We start from the raw sequence: 21,369 nt of genomic DNA on the forward strand, positions 1-21,369 counted from the left end.
TTTTTCCCTAAAATGTATTTATCTGCATCATAATAATGAAAATATTATTACATAAAATAAAGGAAAAAGAAATACTTTATATGCAAAGTGTGCATATTCATTATACATCATAGTATCCTTTTTTTGATATTTTAAATATTAAAAACCAGTTAACTGTTATCCTGGTTCATTTTTATTTAGAAGACGAAAATTTAAAAAAAAAAAATAATATTTTATTATTTTGTTTCTTTCGTAAGTTATTATAGAATGATTCACATCAATATAATATCCAATGTTGAAAACTAAATTAAAATTTTGTACTCTCCTTATTTTATACAAAATTATAACAGACCATATTTACAAATCAAAAATATTTAAAACAAGTATTATCACAATAATGCGACAAACCGCATTTTTATCACTTTTACAAAGGATAAAGTTACGTAAAATAGCCCTTTAACTATATACAATTTCTCAGGTAAATTTAATTATTTTTTTTAGTACCTTATTACAATAAAAACACTAATTCTGAAAATTTTAAATAAATTTCCTACCCTACCAAATTCCTAAAATTTTATAAGTTTTCATTATTTTCAAATAATTATTTAATCACACAAAATATTTTTCCATATTCTTTCTGTATTCTGTCTCATAATATATGCGTTTATATATACATATGAATACATATGTATATATACGTAACATTTTTTTTTTTTAATTTCTGTAGCCTTTTTATATAATATAATTTATCATTTAATTACTTCTTTTAGCTTGAGCAACTTCAAAAATCAAAAAAAATTTATTTCATTGTTACTTAACTTTTATATATTTTAAGTCATATAAACCATTTTGGTAATTTAATAAGAATGCCATGATACATGTATTAAAATAAATATATAACAATAATTTTGTGTTTCATAAAAATGCAGAAATTTTCTGTGAATTATAAACTAATAAAGAATTAAGAAGGATTATTTGTACATAAATTATATAAATACTACAAATTGTAAAAATATAAAAAAATATAATTTTAATACTTTCATGAAAAAAAAAAAATTGTTATATGATTTATAATTGTTTACTCATTTTTTTTTTTATCCCCTCTTTTATTCTTAATCATGCATACAAAAATAAACTGTATGTGAATTACAGCATACAAATAAATTCAAAGGACATATGACAAACATGTATTTATAAAATAAGCAAATATATATCATACATAAAATTTTAATGAACATACATATATATTCGCATAGTGTTCACCTTTTATCACTTTGAACATTACACGTATATATATATTTATATTTATATATTCCAATAACAATGAACATAAAACAAAATACAGTCCGCACCATAACGTAGAAGCATGGATTATTTCAGTGATGATTTACCATTTGCAGATGCCAAAAATGAAAAAGTAAAAAAAAAAAAAAAAAAAAAAAGATTTAACTTATACCAACGGTAGTCAAAATAGAAAAAGTAATATTTTCCAAAATGTGGATGAACAAGAATACCTTAAACCAGTGAAATTTGTCAGTGCGGGTTTTTTGAAAGATAAAAGTAAAATAACTGAAAAGGAGGAAGATAATTTAAATTCCTACTCCTCTGATAATGATTCAGACTATTATGAACAATATGATGTTTTTAAATATTTCATTTTTGATTTTAATTTTCATGTAAATAATGAAGAAAGTGATTTTATAAAAAATAATTTAAAAAAGTATAATTTAATCGAATTAAAAGAAAAGGACAAGAATTTTGAAAAATATGGTTTAGGATTTAAAATTTTAAGAAAAATGGGTTATGAAGATGGAATTGGAAAAAATATGAAAACAAACATTGCACCTATAGAAGTTCAAAAAAAAAACATAAAAGTTTTAGAAGAAAAAACAGATGGATATTCCTGCGATGATTACGATATCAATGTGCATAAATATTCTCACGAAAGTAATGATTTTATAGATAATACCGATGTAAATATTAATAACTTGTGGAAAAAAAAGTCTAATTGGAAAAAATACTGGAACATTAATAAAATAATGAATGAGATTGATGCACACTTAAAATATAGTTCCTTCTTAAATCTAGGTGAAAATTGTGATGATAATAATTATCAAAATAATTGTACTTATATTCATAAATTACAAAAAGTAAATAGCATGCTTATTGAACACATCAATAGCAATACTACCGATTACTTTAGTGCTGTAAAAAAACAAAAGGAAACAGAAAATAAATTAAAAAATTATAAGAATTATGTTTTTAAAAACGATATTTACAAAATACATTTATTAATATTAAAAAATGTGTTAACCTATAAATATCTGTTAAATCTGCATACAATACTTTCCTATCCATTATCTTTTAATAATGAAACATATAACGAATATCTCTTTGATGATAGTAAACATTTTAAAACAGAAGTACGAGATAGTGATGGTGATGATGATGATGATGTTGATAACAATATTAATTCATTTGATCCATATATTTATATCAAGGACAATATGCTTATAAACAGAAAGAATGAAAAATTGATAAACATGCATCATAATTGTGCATATAACATATTTAGTACAGAACATCAAAGCAAAAATGAAACAGTATTTAATAACATGAATATAGACAACTTTGAAGAAAATTTAAGTAATTTATTATTTAACAGTTATAATATATTATTAAAAAGTAACTATTTTAAACACATACCTAAGGATTCAAATTCTTCTTCCCACTGTAGTTATACATATAAATTAATAAACAATCTGCAAGATGTATACGATTTAATAAATATTAAAAATGTTGAAGTTAAACGAGGAAATATTCCATTATTATTGAGTGACGTTTACACGTTTCTATTTTTTATTTATGATAATTCTGCATTTTTACATTTAAATAGTTATGTATCAAACTTTTTTTTAGAATTCTTGCGAGTTTATTTTTATAATAACCAACAACAAACAGGAAAAGAGCAAACTGACGGTCATATGTTAAATCATGACAAGAATTATGAAAATACAAAAAGAGGTAATTACCAAATTTCATTATGTCAGCAGACAGAAAGTAACGAAATAAAGGTAAATCCTGATAATAAGGAAATGTATCAAAATATGCTAAATGAAAAACATGAACAGAATGAGCATTATGAAAAAAATGCCCATAACACTAGTTCCAATAATTGCAAAGATATATTTAATCCAAATAACATAAAATATTTGATACATTTAAAAAAAATCATTATAATGGGTGCTGATGAAAATAATAAAATAGAGCATCATAAGATTGAATGGGAATTCGACAATATAATATATTTTAATTTAATTTATGATCCCTTTCATAAACAAAAATATGTTGACTTTTTTAATTATATAAAACTTTTTAAGGATGTTTTGAATATTAACTATTATAAAAAAATAATAATCCTTTTTATTACTAAAAGAATAATGACAGATGTTATAGATAACCAAAATTACCAACTCGACGAAAGCACACTACAAGATATAGAAAATAAATTATTCATATTATTTGACATTAATAAACAATTTGATATTAGTTCATATATTAAAAACTTTTATACAAATTTCATATTTATATTTCTACAAAAAGTTGATATATGTGAAAACCTTATAAAATTAATTAAATTAGCACTTACTAATAATATATACAAAAAAGAAATTTTTCAAAATATTGTGATAAAGATAATTTATGAATTAAATAAATTAAATTTCACAAATAACAGTTTTATGGAGCGTCTTAATAAAATTATTATATTGCACAATTACCTAGACGATAATATTACTTTTTTCATCTTTAAGGTATATTTTTTTTACCGTTTCACGAAACATGTATGTAATTTCTTAAGAGAACTTAATTTGTTATTTGGGAGGGAAAAAGAATTACACAATAGTACTGATAAAGTAAAAAATATATTTATGCAACAACAACATGTTCCTATAGAGGAACAAAAAAAAAGAGAAATATTAACAATTAAAAAAAAAGAAATTTATGAAACTTTTAAAAAAGTTAAAGACCTTTTTGAAAATAATCTAATGAAAGATAATTCCATAAAAAATATTATGTTTAGTATATTAAATGTAATAAAAATTTACACAATGCAAGATAACATTATAACTTTTCCTGTGGAAAAGGTTTTAGACTTTGACAAAAGTAAAATTTTTTCGGATGATAAAATTAATTACTATTTCTTGTATAAAGATATAAAAATTCCACTTCCCTTTTATGCCGTTCCACAAAGAAATAAAAGCGTATATGAAATAAATTATAAAAATAACATACAAAAAAATTATTTAAAAGATGATTCCAATAAAAATTATAAATTTTCCAAGAGAAAATACATGAACATAATGTACAAACTAGAGAACGATGTAAACCAATATAAAAATAGGCACCAAGATGATGAAAATATTAACGTAAGGAATTATATAGAAAAGTATTGTTTAGAAAATGATATTCTGTTTTTACAAAAGCATGAGCGCAAAGTAAATGGAAATTCTGTTTATTCTATTAATAATTTCTCCATATATATAAACAATAATATTATATACATTTATGAAGAACATGAATGGAAACCAACCTTATTAAGTGACCTATTAAACAAAGTTTCAAATCATAATACATAAATAGGCGTTCACCACGTATTTTTATTAACATCTGATCTTTCGTACATTCAACTTTGATTTATTGTTTTGTTTTCAAACAGTTTGTTCTTTTTTACACCTCAATTATAACACTATTTTCTTCTTTTTTTTTTTTTTTTTTTGATATTCTGTTTTTGTTTTATGTTACTCCAATTTTAAATATGTTATACTTTTTCCTTTAACTTGTCCATATACTTTTTAATTTTTGTTTATTTCTGTTATATTATTTCCTTTTAATATAATAATAAGACAGTATTTTTTATTTGATTGAATAATTAAACGAGAAAAAAAAAAAGAAAAAAATTTTTTTTAATATATCACTATTATTTTATTATATATACATACATATACGAATATATGTGTAAACAAACACGAATGAATAAAGCTATTTTAATGAAACCCCTTTCCTAATTCATTTGCTGTCAATCCGTTTAGTTCTCTAAGCAAAGAAAAAAATGATAAATTATTATTACATGGAATTACCAAACTTATAATTATTTATTTCTTCTTCCAAATTCATTATAGTGTCATTTACTGCTTCTAATGGGCTTGACGTGGAAGATCCATCCTTTTTATTTAAGTATGCATAATTATATGCATATGATCCATCGATTTCTAAATTTTTTTTTTGTTTTTTATCCACTTGCTTTTTCTTCCTTCCAGGATTAATATGACCCCTATTGTAAATGTTGTTTTTATTTATATTATTAACTCTTCTTGTATACTCTTCATACTTATTATTTCTTTTAATAAATACTCTTTGTTGCTTATCTAGTACCTCATCCTCACTAATATCATTATTACTATCTTCAGACATATTACTATAAACATTTCTTGAAATTACTTCACCATTATTTAAATTTAACATTTTTGCTCGCTTATTTTTCGCATTATTATTACCATTTTGGCGATATTTATTCTTAAGAAATTTATTTTTCTTAAAATTTTCATTATTACCATGAAAATTATAATATTCTTGATCTTTTCTATCTTGTACATAGGAATAATTATCATTCTGTTCACAATGGAATGTATGATTATATCCATTTTGACTATATATATAAGATATATTTTTTTTTTTTTGAGAAAATTATTTTCATTATTTTGAATGACAGATTTACGTATAACAATTTTATCATCAGTACTGTTTTCACTATTACTTAATAATTTACTAGTATTATTCTTAAAATCATACTCCTTATGAAAACTCCTAAAAATATTTTTTTTTTCTCTTTTTTTATAGAAATTTTCAAAGACATTTTCTTTATTCTCCTCTTTAATTTCATAATTTCCATTGGCTGTGTAACTGTTAATGAAATTATCTTTAATTTTTTGCCTTTTCGCGTTAGCATTGGTTGAATATATATTGTTTTCAATTATGCTATATTTATTAAAATTAAAAACGCTACCAGACTCTGGGGAATAACAATCATCGTCTGATGAAGATTCTTTGCAAACAGAATGCTTGTCAAACTCCATATCATCATTCCATTTTTTAAATTTTATTATGTCACCTATATTTTCAATGGCGACCTTTTTATTTGCAATAATATTGTCTTCGTTACATGAATCTAATACACATTCACTCTCTTGTATTGAAAAATTACAAATTCTTTTTAAGTCTTCTATATATTTAATAAATAAACCCCATCCCTCGTTCTTTTCTCTATTAAAATGAAATAAAAAAAAAAAAAAAAAAAAAAAAAAGGCATGTGAACACGGAAAATTCTAAATATTACACAGACATATATCTACAACACAAGAATATATTTATTATTAAAAAAATATTATAGTAAAAGGATAATTTCATAAAATACACAATTTGTTTTTTCTTACTCTAAGTCATATCTCAAATTGGGCGGTTTTTTCTTGAACCTATAAGAAATCACTTCAGTCATATTCTGTTTTTCTTTTTTTTTTTTTTTCTTAAACAGGGCCACCAAATATTATTTACTTCTCTTAAAGAACACATTAATGTTTTTTAAATCATAGGTAACTTTTGAAGTTAGTCATAATGATAGCAATAATAAAAAAAAAATTTATATAAACATATATTTTATATAAAAAATAAAAAAAAAAGAGACGTCTTACATTGTAACTGAAATATACTTAATTAAAAAGTATTGTGCTCAGAAAATATGAATATATATACATATGTATACGCAATATGTGTAATATATAGTAATTATATAAAAGCACACTTTTAATGGGAATGGCACAAACATGTTTAAAAAAAAAAAAAAAAAAAAAAAAAATTTATAAAATGTCAATGTTTAAAAAGGAATAAATTCAATATTAAAGAGGGAAAAAATATATTTATTAAAAATAAAAAAAAGCTCATTTCGAAACAAATAAAATGTTGATACGGATCATATATATAAAAACACCCACGAATAAGTAAGTAAAGATATAATGTTCATGTAAGATTTCGCATATATTTTTTTTTTTTTATTCTTTAAAATAGATATATTTTAATATGGAAATATCTGCTTTTAATGATGAATTGTAAGTACATAACCTAAAAAATTTTATCTTTAATTCGCTATTTCTAGGAATACCTTAAAATTTGTACGTAATACATTTATTTAAACGTATAATTCTTTTATAAAAAAGAATGTAATAAACCTAAATATTTTCTTAAACTCCCTTTTCATCTTGTTATTTTCTTCCCTGAAATGATAAGAAGATTATTTCTTCCGTATTTTTCAAAAGATAAAGGCCCCCCAAGAATCAGATGCCAAATAAACGGTGTAAAAAGAAAACGATTTTACAAAATTGTAGTTGCTAATCAAAAAGATAAGAAAAATGGAAAACATATAGAAGTCTTAGGTACATATGTGAATAAAAATAATATAAAAGAAAAATTAAACACATATAACATTTCTAATCCTGATAATGATTATTATTATAACAATGTAGAAAATATTAAAGAAATTAGATTACGATTTAATAGAGTTAAATTTTGGTTAGCTGCAAATTGTAATTTTAGTGATCATATGAAATACGTTTTAAGCTTATGTAAAATAATACCTCAGTATCCAATAAAATACAGCAGGAGATGTTCCGACAAATATTATTATAAATATAATGAAATTATAAATAAACATAAATTAATACAAGCTGAAAAAATCAACAATTTTTTAAAAACAGATTTAAATATACAATATATGAATAATTTTGATGACCCTACAACAGAACACAAAGAACAAGATGATTATATATATACTCCTGAAGAACTTACCTATCTTAAAAAACTATCAAAAAATAGAAATATAGAATTTGAGCATGCAGACAAAATTAGGAAAATCATAAGGTAACGCTGATCGTTACGTGCAAACGTTCTTATACACAAACATTAGAAGCTATGAAACCAAGAAAAACAGGAAAAAAATTATATAAATATATATGTATATAATATATGCACGATTTGGTTTTTTGCCCGTCCAAAAATTTAATGAAATATCAGGTGAAAAAAGTACTGTTACTACTTATTTTGGAAGCGAATTTTAAATTATGAAGTGTTTTTTTTTATAAATTACAAATAGATTTAATCTGTATTACATATATGATATTAATTAAAAATTTACTATTTTTTACAAATATGAAAATCATTATTCTTAGAGGACTGTTCTATTAAATATTTCCCCCTTTCTACTTTTTTTCCTCAATATTATTTATATAGACCTATTTATCCCTGTTATTCTTATTATAACATATATATACATATATATATATATATACAGAAATATCTTCATTTTTTGAGAACTTTTAGTTTAATGATAATTCATATGAATAAAAAAAAAAAAAAAAAAAAAAAAAAAAAGAAGAAATTAAATGAGATAACAATTTTTTCCATGCCTTACCCGTGTATATACACAATATTTTCCCCTTTTTTTTTTTTTTTTAAATGTAATGAAGAAACAGTTTATATATAACACGTTTACCTTCAAGTTTAATTAAGTTATATGTCTTACTATTTCTATTTGTTTTTATATATATTAATAAATCAAGAGAGTAAATATTTGCATCATATATAAAAATACAGTTCAATAAGCATAATAGATTTTCAAATAATTGCAAAAAAGTAAAAACAAAATTTATCAAAAAAAAATAACATACCGTATCACGAATTAATTAGATTTAATGGTGTGTGAGAATTTTTTTTATTTTTTAAGTGTGCATTTTGGTGTATTACACATTTGAATAATTCTTTCCAAAAATATACAACATATTGTTTTTGTTACAATATAACGAATACACAAGCACATACACGAATATGTAGGTAAAACAAATGTGTAATTATCTATTACAATTTAAAAATATAAACTTTCATACCATATGAATGTGTAACTTTGAATTATTGTTTTAACTTTACATTACCTAACAATTTTTTTTTTTTTTCTTTTTTTTTTGTATAACATTTTAACATTCTTTTTTTCTTTTTTTATATTTTCCCCTATTCATTTTTTTATAAATTCATTAAAAAATTTACTTTGATGTTTCATAAATTAAAAACAACTTAAACATAAAATATTACACTTTTTTTTTTTTACATAAATGAATACATGTTTATATAAACTTATTAACAAACTTTAAATAATTTGTCCCTTAATCGAAATGGAAAAATACAAATGATAAAAAAAAGTAATTAATTCATATGTATATAATCTTAGAAACATATTACTACACATAAAGGAATACACACACACATATGTGTGTGTGTATTTTCCTATGTTCCTTTTTTTTTATTCACTTAATTCGAAAAATTAAAAAAACCTTTATAAAAATCTGAATAATATGAATGATTTGAATAATAACGACATATTGAAGAATTATAAGAAAAGCTTAAACGATTTTAAAAATATTGGAAACCCTACTTCAAAATTGAATTTACAGAAAGACATGGAAAATTATAATGAAAAAGTTAGTGACACAAACGTGCAAAATGAAAATGCTTGTTCCTATTATACCAAAAATGATGAACATGAAATATTTACTAATAAAAATAACTTTAATATAGATTCATTCTTAGTTGATATATCTTTATGTGATTCAACAACATGTGATAGGAACAAATTTAAGAATATAATAAATAAAAAAGAACAAAAATCAGAAAAAGACAAACTATATGATAGCCTTTTTAATGTACATCAAGATAAATTAAAAGTAAAAAGTAATTTTATAATTAATAATAGCATAGTTAATTATGATATAAATCTAAATAACTCTCTTAACAGAATTAGTAAAATAAATTTTATGCAAAAATTTAGAAGAAATGCACGCAATTACCATAGCAATACAAGACGTGAACGCAGAATGAATGTATTAGAACGTATAAATCAAGGTAATAGTGACACTGTGGTCACCACTAAATTCAGTACCACTAGCAGTAACAACAAACAGAAGCTAAAGAGTTTATATAACTTTAAAGTAGATTTTGAAAGTACCCATTCATACCAAGCAAAGGAAAATGATAAAAATGACAGACCACTTGAAAATAACACGTATTTTAATAATTCAAAAAATTCTTATAAAAATAATATGGATAAAATAGAAAAAACAAAAGAAAACAAACTTAATTCGAATCTTCCTAAGGACAATGAAAATAAAAGGAAAAAAAAACACATATCTGACAACATAAACTCTGTAGATATAAAATACCCAACTATTCTAAACAGTAAAAATAATTTTCCATTTTACTTCAATTATTCAGGCATTTCCGAAAACTTTAAAAGTTTAAATAATGTTCAAATGAGTAATAACTCTAATTACGTAAAAACTAGTTATGATCAAATTAAAAAAATAATTCTAGAAGATATGCCTTCCGATAGCAACACTTGGGAAGGAAACAATATTTCTCCAACAGCAAAGAATGAACTAATCTTTGAAGTGAATAAAGAAAAAGAATATTTTAATATTTCAAGTTATTTAAATAAGCCCATTCAAGTAACAACAGACAATGATCAAAAAACAAAAATGGTCGAAGCACAAAAAAAAGAGGACCTTGTAAATAAAAATAAAAAGAATAATTCAAAGACTTCTTTTGCCTATTTAACAAATGGATGCAAAGAACAAAAACAGTATCTACAAAATTTAGAAAAATTTAATGATCATCTAAAGAACTATTCTCTGGAAGAAGCAAATATACACATTAAAAATTACAATTTGAGACATTCCTTTGATTTTGATCGAAACGGTAAGTCTACCATAAATGACAATTCCATAAAAAACAAATATTTAAAAAAAAAAGCGGAAAAAAGTAACACTAAATTGAATATGTACGAAAGTTTCTTAGATTTTGAAAAAGAATTCAAAAATAAAAAGAATCTTGAAAACCTTATTAAAAAAAAGAGTGAAAAAAACACAGAATTATTTTTAAAATTTTCTGGTAACGAAAAAAAAAATATACTTCATTATGTTACGAAAAATAATAATTCCCTAAAGTGCACATATAAAGAATACAAGAAAAGTGGTATTTTTCAACCTGTGTCTTTAGGCAAAATTAACAAAGTTAGTAAAAACCAAGCAATAAGAGAAGAGAGCAGTAATGTTATAAATATTCCCATTAATTTTAAATTAAAAAAAAAATTGAAAAATTGCAAAAACAATGATAATACGCACAATGAATCAGTAAAAACTAAACAAAATGACATATTCCCACTGTTAAATGGATATTATACAAATTTTTCAAATACGCAAGAATTGAAAAATTATAAATATTCTTTTTTTAATAAATCAGAAATATATGAAACCAATGGACTTGTGATCCCCTTTTTAAAAAAAGACATCATGAATGAAAAAAATATGCATGTTGAAAATTTATTTAGTTTAAATGATGATTTCAACTCAAATATAGATGGGACATTGGGAATCTACTCAACAAAATGTAATAAAAACGAGGAAAAAAAAGTTATACTCAAAAATAATAATGTTACTTATGACAAAGAACATAAGAATAGTTATATACGCATGCAAAACGCCCATAATGATAATGCCAATATAAGCACTGGCATAAGTATGCTTCATAAAAATATTTTTCACCGCCAAGAAATACACCAACAAATAATAGGATTACAGACAGAAAATAGTACTCAAGAAACTCAGTCAGAAAGAAAAGAAATACATAGTGAGTATAACAATTATAATTTCAATAAATCTGAAAAATGTGTTGTGTATAACACAAAGGGAAGCAATAGTGAGGAATATTGTCATAAAGTAAAAAACGAGCAAAATTTAGTTATTCATAACTTAAATTTAGTTATAAATGGAGAAGACAAACATAAAAAGGTAGAACACGATGACTGTCTCAATGACATAATTTTTGAACGAGAAAATAAAACAAATGCAGACATGACAAGTAAAAATAAAAGCTCCAAAAATGGTGATGAAAAAACAGCAGAGTCAACTTACTTATCAAATCAGTGGGAAAATTTCCATTGTATATTTTCAAGGGACCCAAATAATGAATTTGCTTTAATAAAAAATACGGAAAATTATAACGACCATAATAACTCATTTGATTCAGTAAACAGGAATGGAAAGGATAATACACCCGGATCTATGCATGGTGAAGATTTTTATGGAAATATTAACGATATAATTAAAGAAGGGGAATGTAATACAAATATAAGTCAAATAAAGGATGAAATATGTTCTGCAAAATATTGTAATAATGAACAAAATGATTGTGTTAATAATGAGAATAAATGCACGAATGGAAAATACAGAACTAGTAATGAAACAGAAAAAAAAGAAAATGTAAGTGTACAAACTGGAGGAGAATTAGTACAGAAGACAGAAGTAAAAGACGTACTAATAAATACTGAAAGTGACGTTAATATTTTAGAATATAACACCAAGAATAATATTAACATAAAGGAAGGGGATAACAAAAATTTTAATGAGAAAATAAAATCTGAAATTAATAGCAATGAACTCAAAAATGTTAATTATAATATTGGAATGAAAAATGAAAAAAATGGTATATACAATGAAACACCCAATAACCATGTCGAAATTATGAGTGAAGATGCAAAAGATGGAGATGCAGAATATCAAACTGATGAGAAACATATGAAGAACCAAAATAACAGTAACAAAATTGAATGCTTAAAAGATGAAGTAAAAAGTGAAAACGAAAATTCACATTCGAGAAACATTTATAATATCTGCGAAATAGATGATAAATGTACAAAAGAAACTACTTATGCGGGAAATGAGAAAAAAGAAAGCAAAGAAAATGAATTTATCATATATAATGAAAATGTAAAAAGTTCATATAATTACAATAAATGTAAATCCGATTTTGACAGGGAAGTAGAAAAGAATTACCAAAATGAACAGGAAAAACATCGGAATATCTATGAAAAGAGAGAACACGAAAATAGGATATGCAGAAAAGAAATCCAAGTGGAATCTAAAATTTATGGTGAGGAAGAAAAAGGAAGTAAAGTTTACAATGAAAATAATCATATTGATAATTACACTCAAGTAAGCCAAAATAAAAAAAATGAACATAAATATGAAAAAGATGGAACACTTAATAGTGTAGACACTAGGATAGCTGTAAATGAAGATATTCTTTATGAAAGCAGGGAACATGAAAATCAAAACGATATAGAAAAAAACGAACAAATTACAATTGAAAATGATAACATAAATAGCGAAATGGTGACAGAAAATGGTAATAAAAATGGTAATAAAAATGGTGAAAGTACAACAAAAAGAACCAATAAAATTTGCGAAATTACAGAAGACAATGTTAATAAAAGTATTGGAATTATGAATAAAACATTTGGTAAAAGCTTTAAATACAAAAGTCCAGATGAGAATTATGATTTTAACAAAAACACAGGTGATAAAAATATATCAGATGTACAGAAAGCTAGCTGTGTTAATAAAAGTGATAATATGTACAGTGAAAGAAACTTGGATGAAAAGATTTTTCTTACTATTAATGAACGATTTAAAAGTGACAATCTGGAACAAAGTAATGAGGAAATAGAAAATTTAATTCAAGAAAATGATTTAGATAAATACAGTCATAACACAAAATGTTTAAATAATTACAGTAATTCAACAAATGAGGCATACACTTTTCCAACTAATGAATATTCAGAAAAAAAAAACAATATATCAAAGGAGAAAGTGGAGCTTTACAAACTTTTAGAAAATTCATCTTTTGAAAACATTAACAAAATAGAAACAATGAATGAAGAGTTAGAAGAGGAAATACCATACAAAAGTAATAGATTAAAGGAAGAAAAAACGAACAGTGAAAATCATAAAAGTAACAAAGACAGTCACAGTAAACATAATTCATATATAGAAATTAATGAAATTTCAAGCAATGAAATAATTAAGGAATTTAATTGTCTATATATAAAAATAAACAAATATAATTTATTTAAATATTTAAATATCAACGAAGAGAGGTTAAATTATATTAATTCTCTGTATGATTCATTTGATTATCTTAACAAAACCATAAAAATAGAAAACGATAATAGACATGAAAATAAGATTTATCACAGTTACAAAAATGAAACAGATATTATAAAAAGTGACATATACAAAAAATGTTTTGAAGAGAAAATGAATAACATTTTTAACTCTAAATTACAGGAAAATCATGATGTTAACATATATTCCGATATAAGTATATTCGATGGAAAGGACATTACGCATGAAAATCGTAATCATTTTCATGACAAATCACATAGCATCAATGGAGAGCTACAAGAAAAAATAAATGACACAATTAATACGAATAAATCTGTTGACTCCAACATTTCGAACAAAAAATTACAAAATGATTTAATCAATTGTAGTGACTTAAATTTTTGCCAAAGAATAAATCTTGAAACACAAGAAAAACAAAGGGTGCACTCGGATATGGGAAATTTAAGCAGTTCTGATGAAAATGAAAATAATGACAATGAAGACAATATATGCTACGAAGACATTAAGCGAAATGTATGGTTACAAAATACAGATCTTCATAAAAAGATGAAAAGAAAAAATATAGTTAAATATATTCAGTTAGAATCTGTTAAGTGTATATTATTATTTTGTTATTTGTATAGCGTCAAATATTTTCAAGGCTTGCATGACATGGTCATAAGTTTATTTTATTTGAACTTAGAACCATATGAAATTTTTTGTGTTTTTGAAAAAATTTTACATTATTATGCTCCATATTTATATTTAGGAAACAAAAGTAAATGTATATCCCCATTAAATGATGTAAAATTAGGTAAGTACATGGATAATTACAATTTATCAGATATAACTATTGACATCTGTAATTATAATGGAAGATTATTCAAGCTATTATTTCAGTTTTTTTTCCCTCGTGTTAGTCATTACTTTGATACAACAGTGAATCACACTTGGCCATCTTTTTTATTCATTAATCTAAACTTTAGTAAATTCAATAATGTTTTTTGCTTGTTATACACATGGTTACGATTAATAGAAATAAAAGATGAAGGAAATGAAGTAAGCTGCGATTTTATTCTTTATTTATTGTCCTTCTTTATGTATAAATTAAAAATTATTAAAAACAAATTTTACAAAAAAGGGAACCTACACAAAATAAACAACACTACCAAATATTCATCATTTGAATGTTTTAAAAAGAACGAACGAGAAGCACAAATAGTAGCACAGATAAATGCCAGTATTCCCAAAGTGTATCTAGACGCAGAAAACCAGAAAAGGTTAGAATATATTGAAGAACAGATAGCAAATAAAAAAGAAGAAAAAATTGCAAACGAAGAAGAGGACAAAAAAAAAGATAAAGTATCAGAAGAAAATAAAGATAAAGATTCAGATAAAAATGAAGAAAAAGATTCGGACAAAAATGAAGAAAAAGATTCGGACAAAAATGAAGAAAAAGATTCGGACAAAAATGAAGATAAAGAATCAGATAAGAATGAAGATAAAGAATCAGAAAGAAATGAAGATAAGAAAACAGACGAAATTGAAGATATAGAAGCAGACAAAGGATGCGAAGAATCGGTACAAATACATATAACAGAAAAGGAACATTCAATGAATCTATATAAGGAAAGTAAAGAAAGAGAAAAGGATGAAAAAACAAAAAGAGAAGATATTAGAAAAAGAAAACTTTCTAAATACTGTACAGACATGTTCTCTTTCTTTTTTGAATGTAATTCATCTTTTGATGAACATTTTTGTGATAACTATGAAATGCACATAGATCAAATCATGGAAAATATCAAAAAAATTAAAGAGATGATTCCCATAAGTATTATGGATTTTATCATCAGTTATAATTCGAAATATCAAAAAAACGAGCACCTAGCAGACTCTGAAGGGTACATAAAAAATGAAAAATTATCAAATAATTTAATGAAATATATAGATGATAATATCTGCCTACATATAAAAATTTCTGACTTATTGTATATTCATAATAACGGAAACAGCTATGAATTTGTTTTTATTAGATTATTAAACCAAAAGATTGTTCTAAGTAAACTCAAATTTATTAGTTCAAGTAAGTTGGGCATAGAAGATTTTGTTCATTTTAAAAATATACATGAATTTTTAAGTTATAAAAAAAAATTGCGATCTACACTTAATGGCCATAAAAAAATACTATATATTATCATTCATCATACCGATGAAAAAGATATACAACTGGATGACAATGATATTAATCCTTGCAACAAGAGCCCACATACAAATAAGACAAATACATCTGCAAATGAAAAAAATGTAGTTAATAAAAAAATATACATGAACATGATTTTCTTTAAAAGAAAAAACAAAGAAAATAATAAAATCTGCGAAAATTTAAATGATCCCATGTTAGACAAAAACCCCCTACATAGTTTTATCATAACAGTGTTAAAAAATAATTTTAAGCATTTAACTATTCTTCAAGATCATTCTTGTGTTATCAAAATAATTAATGAAAAAAAAAGTGTAGCAGTAGAAACAAATGATAATAATTCATTAAGAGAAAATAGTTTTTTCTTTCAAATGTTTAACAAAGTGAAAAACAAGATTTACGAAAATATTGCAAAAGATAATGCAGCAAAAAAAGACAACTCTTTAAAAATTAACTTTTTGCAAAATAATTTGAAGTTTTCATTAAAAAATTCTAATTTTAAAATGTTCAGCGACAGGAAGATAAAGAAAAGAACAAATTTTAAGAATAAACAAAAAATAATTATATATTCTAAAAGTATCCTTAGGAAAAAGAAAAGTGAAAAACCAAAAAATAGATTAAACAATAAGTTAGAAAATACATTGCTGAACAAAGTAGAATATAAATTAAATAGAAGGATGCCTTTTGCTCTTAGGAAATATATTGAAAGTAATACAGTTGTGTTACTTAACAATTTTAAAGAAAATAATGGTAAGACAAATGATAATTTTAAGTTAAGCAAAAAAAATAATATTGATGCTATCAATAATAACTCAAATATAAAAAATAACTTCGTATTTAAGGAAGGGAAGAAGCTAAAGTTAACAACAAATGCTTATGGTCATGATATTATGTATTCTCATTTTAAAAAAAAAAGGAGAGAACAAAAACTGAAGAAAACTATTTTTGCTGTCTCAAAAAGAAGAGAGACGAATTTAATCAAAATTAAAATACCCAGTGACATAACTCCAAATAAAAAGACCAATTCTTACCATCAAAAAAATTATACAACTAGAACTCTTAGGGACTATTATAATCATAAAAAAAATGTTATTCTGATTAATAATACACACATTGATAAATATATTAATCAAAATGAAAGAAAGAGGTTAAATAAAGAAAAAAAAATAATCTTTTTACAGTTCCAAGAACACTTTTTGAGTAACATGTTATCAGAAAAATTATCAAAAGACAAAAATAAAGAATCTTATGAAAACAAATATGTACAAACTAAAATTAATACAAATGCCTTCTGTACAAAGCTTTCAAAAGTCAGTGATCTCAACAAAATTCTGAATAAATAAAGAATAATGTACAATGAAAATGGAACTCATTCTTGCTTGATATTCTCCCAATTTTATCATCAAAATGTAGAAACTGTTTGTATCATGTTGAAACCAACAATTAATAAATATACCTACAGTTAAGATTGATTATTTAATTGATGGCATTGTTGATTTGCTCATAGTAAAACATTTTTATGACACAGTTCTTACGTAAAAAAAAAAGATAAAAAAGTGTTATTCTAACTAATAATAATATAAAAAAAAAAATTTATAAAACTAAAAATGTGTTTACAAAAACAAGCATGTTGTTTTTTTAATTTTTTACCTTTTCCGAGAGAAATACTTAAAAATTTATAGAATTTGGATTACAGAAGTTTAATTAAACGATATGAATAATGGAAAATTTTATTTTCATATAATAAAATTATAATTCAGATAAATTTCCATAGCTTACCTCTTTATTTTATCTTTATTTTATTATTTATTTTTTTTTTTTGATTTAAAATATATTGATTATGTATTATTTTTTTACCCTTATAACATGTTAACCGTTAGTTTGTCTTATATCAGTTTTTAAGTTTATTGTTTTTTTTTTATTTTTCGCCAATTTTTTTTGCCAATTAGTTATATGAAATTTGTACATATCCAGTGGTATAATAATTTTTTTTTTTTTTTTTAGCTATTTTCATGATGACTTTTACTCTTTTCTTCTTTTCCTAACATGTCTTGTTGATTATTAGCTCCTAGTGTGTAAACAACGATTTAATTAATATACGTTTAACTAGTGAAGTATTTTTGTTAAAAGATTTATAAAAAATCTGAATCTTAAAAACGGTTATATGCAAAAGAAAATATTTTGTTCATATATTCTTTTAAAAGGGTATTGGGAATGTCCAAATTGTTTATACAAAAATGTATGCTTCTTCAAATCATATATGAGAACAAAAAAATGGAAAAATAAAATAAAAATACATACGTAAAAAAACAAACAAATAAACTAAATTATGATAACATTTGTTACGAATTCTTTTCATTCAATATCATGTTTAACTATTTAGGGGAAACAATGGAAAATAAGAAATGAAAAATTATTTATATCTACCAAAATATTACATTTCTGTATAAATTATTGGGTCTTATAAAAAGCTCCCACAAAAAGGCATTTTCGCATTATTATAATTCAGTTATATATATATAAATAAACCGCGTAATATGTTTTATGCATAAAAAGCAAAATTTGCTGTTTTTTTGTTGATTTCATTTCCCTCCTATTAAAAAACAAACTTCCGCAAATGTCAAAAAATCCATTTTTTCAACTGTATGAATTTAAATACAGATATTGTTGAAAAGACAAACGCAAAAAGAAACCACTGACATGCATAATTAAAATGCGTTGTTTCATCAGCATAAAATTTAAAATATTCTTTTTTCTTTTTATGTATAAAATGTTCATCATATCGAAAGGGTTTAATATTTTGAAAAGTGCCATTTTCAGCCTTTTTTGCACTATCACTATTTTTCAACAACCGCTTAATCCTTTCTTGACTTTCTCTATCCATATCATTTATGGTAATATCATTTAACTTTTTTAAATTAGAATCTAATTCCTTTGTATTACCCTTATTGTAATTCGAGTAATAATCCGTTCTTATATCATTATTATAGTCTTCATGAAATATTATGTCATATATATTTGCAATAAAAAATGAGGAACCTTCCAAATCGGAAATATTCGCATACTGGCAAATTTCTTCAGTGTCATAATAAAAAAAATAGTTACTATAAACACTTTTATTTGAAAAATTTTTTATCTTTTTGAAAGGGCATTCATATAACTCACCTGGATCTAATATTCCTCTTAATGTAACTATTTTTGGTATTTCATTCTTTTTTTCTTCTAATATTTCTTCAGATATTAATCCTCTATTTACTAATATACATTTTCCACTTTTTAAAAATAATGGACAAATTACATAATAATACTTTTTCTTTTTATTAAATTCATGTATTTTGGGTCCTATATAAAATTCTTTAGTTGTATCGAGTACTCCTGTTAACTGAACTTTCCTGTATTTATATTTTTCAAGGACAAGTTTTTTAAGTTCATCTTCTGTTAAATCCTTTTTACTCATTTTCCTATATAACTTCAATAATGCGTTTTCATTTCTTATTCGATTTATCCACTCATAAACACTTGAAATATTTTCTAAATCAACGGTTAATTTATTCCCATTTTCTACATTTTTTTTTTTATTATATAACTCTGCATCTTCTCCTTCTTCACCTTTTTTTTCATCTGCTTCATTAACACATATTTTATCCCCACCATTTGGTTTATTGTTACTGTTATCATTACAGCATAAATCTTTTTTTTTTCTAATTATCCTTCCATGGAAAACTCTTACCTTTTCATAAAAGGTTAGTACTCTAAGAACTATTTCTAATAAATTAATGCTACTTAAAAGTTTACTTTCTTTTTCATCATATTGTGCTAAATTCTCATTCAATATTTTGTAATTCTTTTTTAAAATTAAAAAGTCATCAAACCATGGAAAGTCAAAATCATTAATAACTATAATTGGTTTATTTAAATTGTGTAAAATGTAATCAATTAAAAATTTCTTTTTTTCCATTTTCTTATATTGCCATATTCCCATTGAAAAAAAAAAAGAACAAATAAAAGAAGAATAATAAAAAAAAAAAGTTCTTTCATTTTTTCTTAGTCCAAATTTACTATTACGGACGCATCGAAAAATTGGTGAAGACACTTTATTCTTTATATCAATTAGTCTTATAATAGTACTATTTTCACATTCTAATGGTAAGTAATATTGACCTTCACTTTTCCTTATTAAATTTATTTCTTCCTCATTTGCTTTATAAAGCCTTTGACTTGGATACTTAAAATCTGCTGAAGTAACTTTTTTGTCTTTATTTTCAATTATATTTTTTTCATTAATTTTTTTCTCTACACTTTTTAATTCCTCATTTAACATATCAATATGAACCCCCTGTAGAAGGAATTTCTTTCCGGAATTTGTTACAAATTTGTTTCTCTTTTTTTTTGATTTGAACCTTGTTAGCTTCCTCTTTTTTACATCATGGAAAAATTTTCCATTCTTATAAAAGAACAGTAACCTTATTCTATTCGTTTTCTTAATTAATCCATTATCGTATGTTTTTTTTACACAGTACTTGTCACATAAAGTAGAAGGGGGACACTGTATATGAAGTTCGCGAAGTATAAATTTATGTAAAAAATTAGATGTGTTCAACTTAATTAATTCCTTAGTATTTAGTACATTATTTAAAATAGGCATTCTAATATGTTCAGTAACTCAGTTAAAATATTGTAAGATACGAATAATAGCTAAAATTATATATGTATGTGTGTATGTATATTTATACGTAATATTAAACACATGCCAAAAGATATTATTTTATTTCCTAGTAAGGTCTCTGAACTTATTCTTTACTTCATTATATATCTGATATGTTTTGATGGCAAACCTATGAAATGTTTCACTCCTTAATAAAATGGATTTGATTTTTTCTTCAATCACTTTACCCCCAATATCATTAAGGAAAAATGGGAATCTTTTCATGATGTAAAGATGAAAGGAGAAATAAAAAATAATAATATGAAAATATGAAAAAGTTTGCAAAATTAAATCAAAACTAATGAAATGAAGCAAAACGAAATAAAAATATATAACAAAAACAAAGGATAAATTAAGAAAAAGGTTAAAAAAAAATATATCACATAATG

General features: G+C 23.3%; 5 protein-coding genes across 5 annotated transcripts; 3 read left to right on the forward strand and 2 right to left on the reverse strand.

Moving 5' to 3' along the window:
• Nucleotides 1-1,302: 1,302 nt before the first annotated feature.
• On the forward strand, nucleotides 1,303-4,616 carry MKS88_003088 (G-patch domain-containing protein; the record flags this gene model as incomplete). The annotated part of the gene is made up of 2 exons (XM_067216150.1): nucleotides 1,303-1,337; nucleotides 1,454-4,616. The coding sequence occupies 2 exons, from the start codon at nucleotides 1,303-1,305 to the stop codon at nucleotides 4,614-4,616; spliced, it is 3,198 nt and encodes a 1,065-aa protein (XP_067072826.1).
• A 487-nt stretch (nucleotides 4,617-5,103) lies between these two features.
• MKS88_003089 (uncharacterized protein) lies at nucleotides 5,104-6,532 on the reverse strand (the record flags this gene model as incomplete). The annotated part of the gene is made up of 3 exons (XM_067216151.1): nucleotides 5,104-5,649; nucleotides 5,763-6,300; nucleotides 6,471-6,532. 3 exons carry the CDS (start codon nucleotides 6,530-6,532, stop codon nucleotides 5,104-5,106), a joined length of 1,146 nt encoding a protein of 381 aa, XP_067072827.1.
• A 777-nt stretch (nucleotides 6,533-7,309) lies between these two features.
• On the forward strand, nucleotides 7,310-7,951 carry MKS88_003090 (ribosomal protein S16; the record flags this gene model as incomplete). The annotated part of the gene is made up of 1 exon (XM_067216152.1): nucleotides 7,310-7,951. The coding sequence occupies one exon, from the start codon at nucleotides 7,310-7,312 to the stop codon at nucleotides 7,949-7,951; it is 642 nt and encodes a 213-aa protein (XP_067072828.1).
• A 1,480-nt stretch (nucleotides 7,952-9,431) lies between these two features.
• Nucleotides 9,432-17,618, forward strand: MKS88_003091 (uncharacterized protein; the record flags this gene model as incomplete). Its single annotated transcript, XM_067216153.1, has 1 exon — nucleotides 9,432-17,618. One exon carries the CDS (start codon nucleotides 9,432-9,434, stop codon nucleotides 17,616-17,618), a length of 8,187 nt encoding a protein of 2,728 aa, XP_067072829.1.
• A 1,277-nt stretch (nucleotides 17,619-18,895) lies between these two features.
• MKS88_003092 (SURF1 domain-containing protein) lies at nucleotides 18,896-21,205 on the reverse strand (the record flags this gene model as incomplete). Its single annotated transcript, XM_067216154.1, has 2 exons — nucleotides 18,896-20,921; nucleotides 21,111-21,205. The coding sequence occupies 2 exons, from the start codon at nucleotides 21,203-21,205 to the stop codon at nucleotides 18,896-18,898; spliced, it is 2,121 nt and encodes a 706-aa protein (XP_067072830.1).
• Between the last annotated feature and the right edge of the window lie 164 nt (nucleotides 21,206-21,369).

The sequence above is a fragment of the Plasmodium brasilianum genome, chromosome 10 (assembly GCF_023973825.1).
Source record: "Plasmodium brasilianum strain Bolivian I chromosome 10, whole genome shotgun sequence".
In the NCBI taxonomy this organism is placed as follows: domain Eukaryota; phylum Apicomplexa; class Aconoidasida; order Haemosporida; family Plasmodiidae; genus Plasmodium; species Plasmodium brasilianum.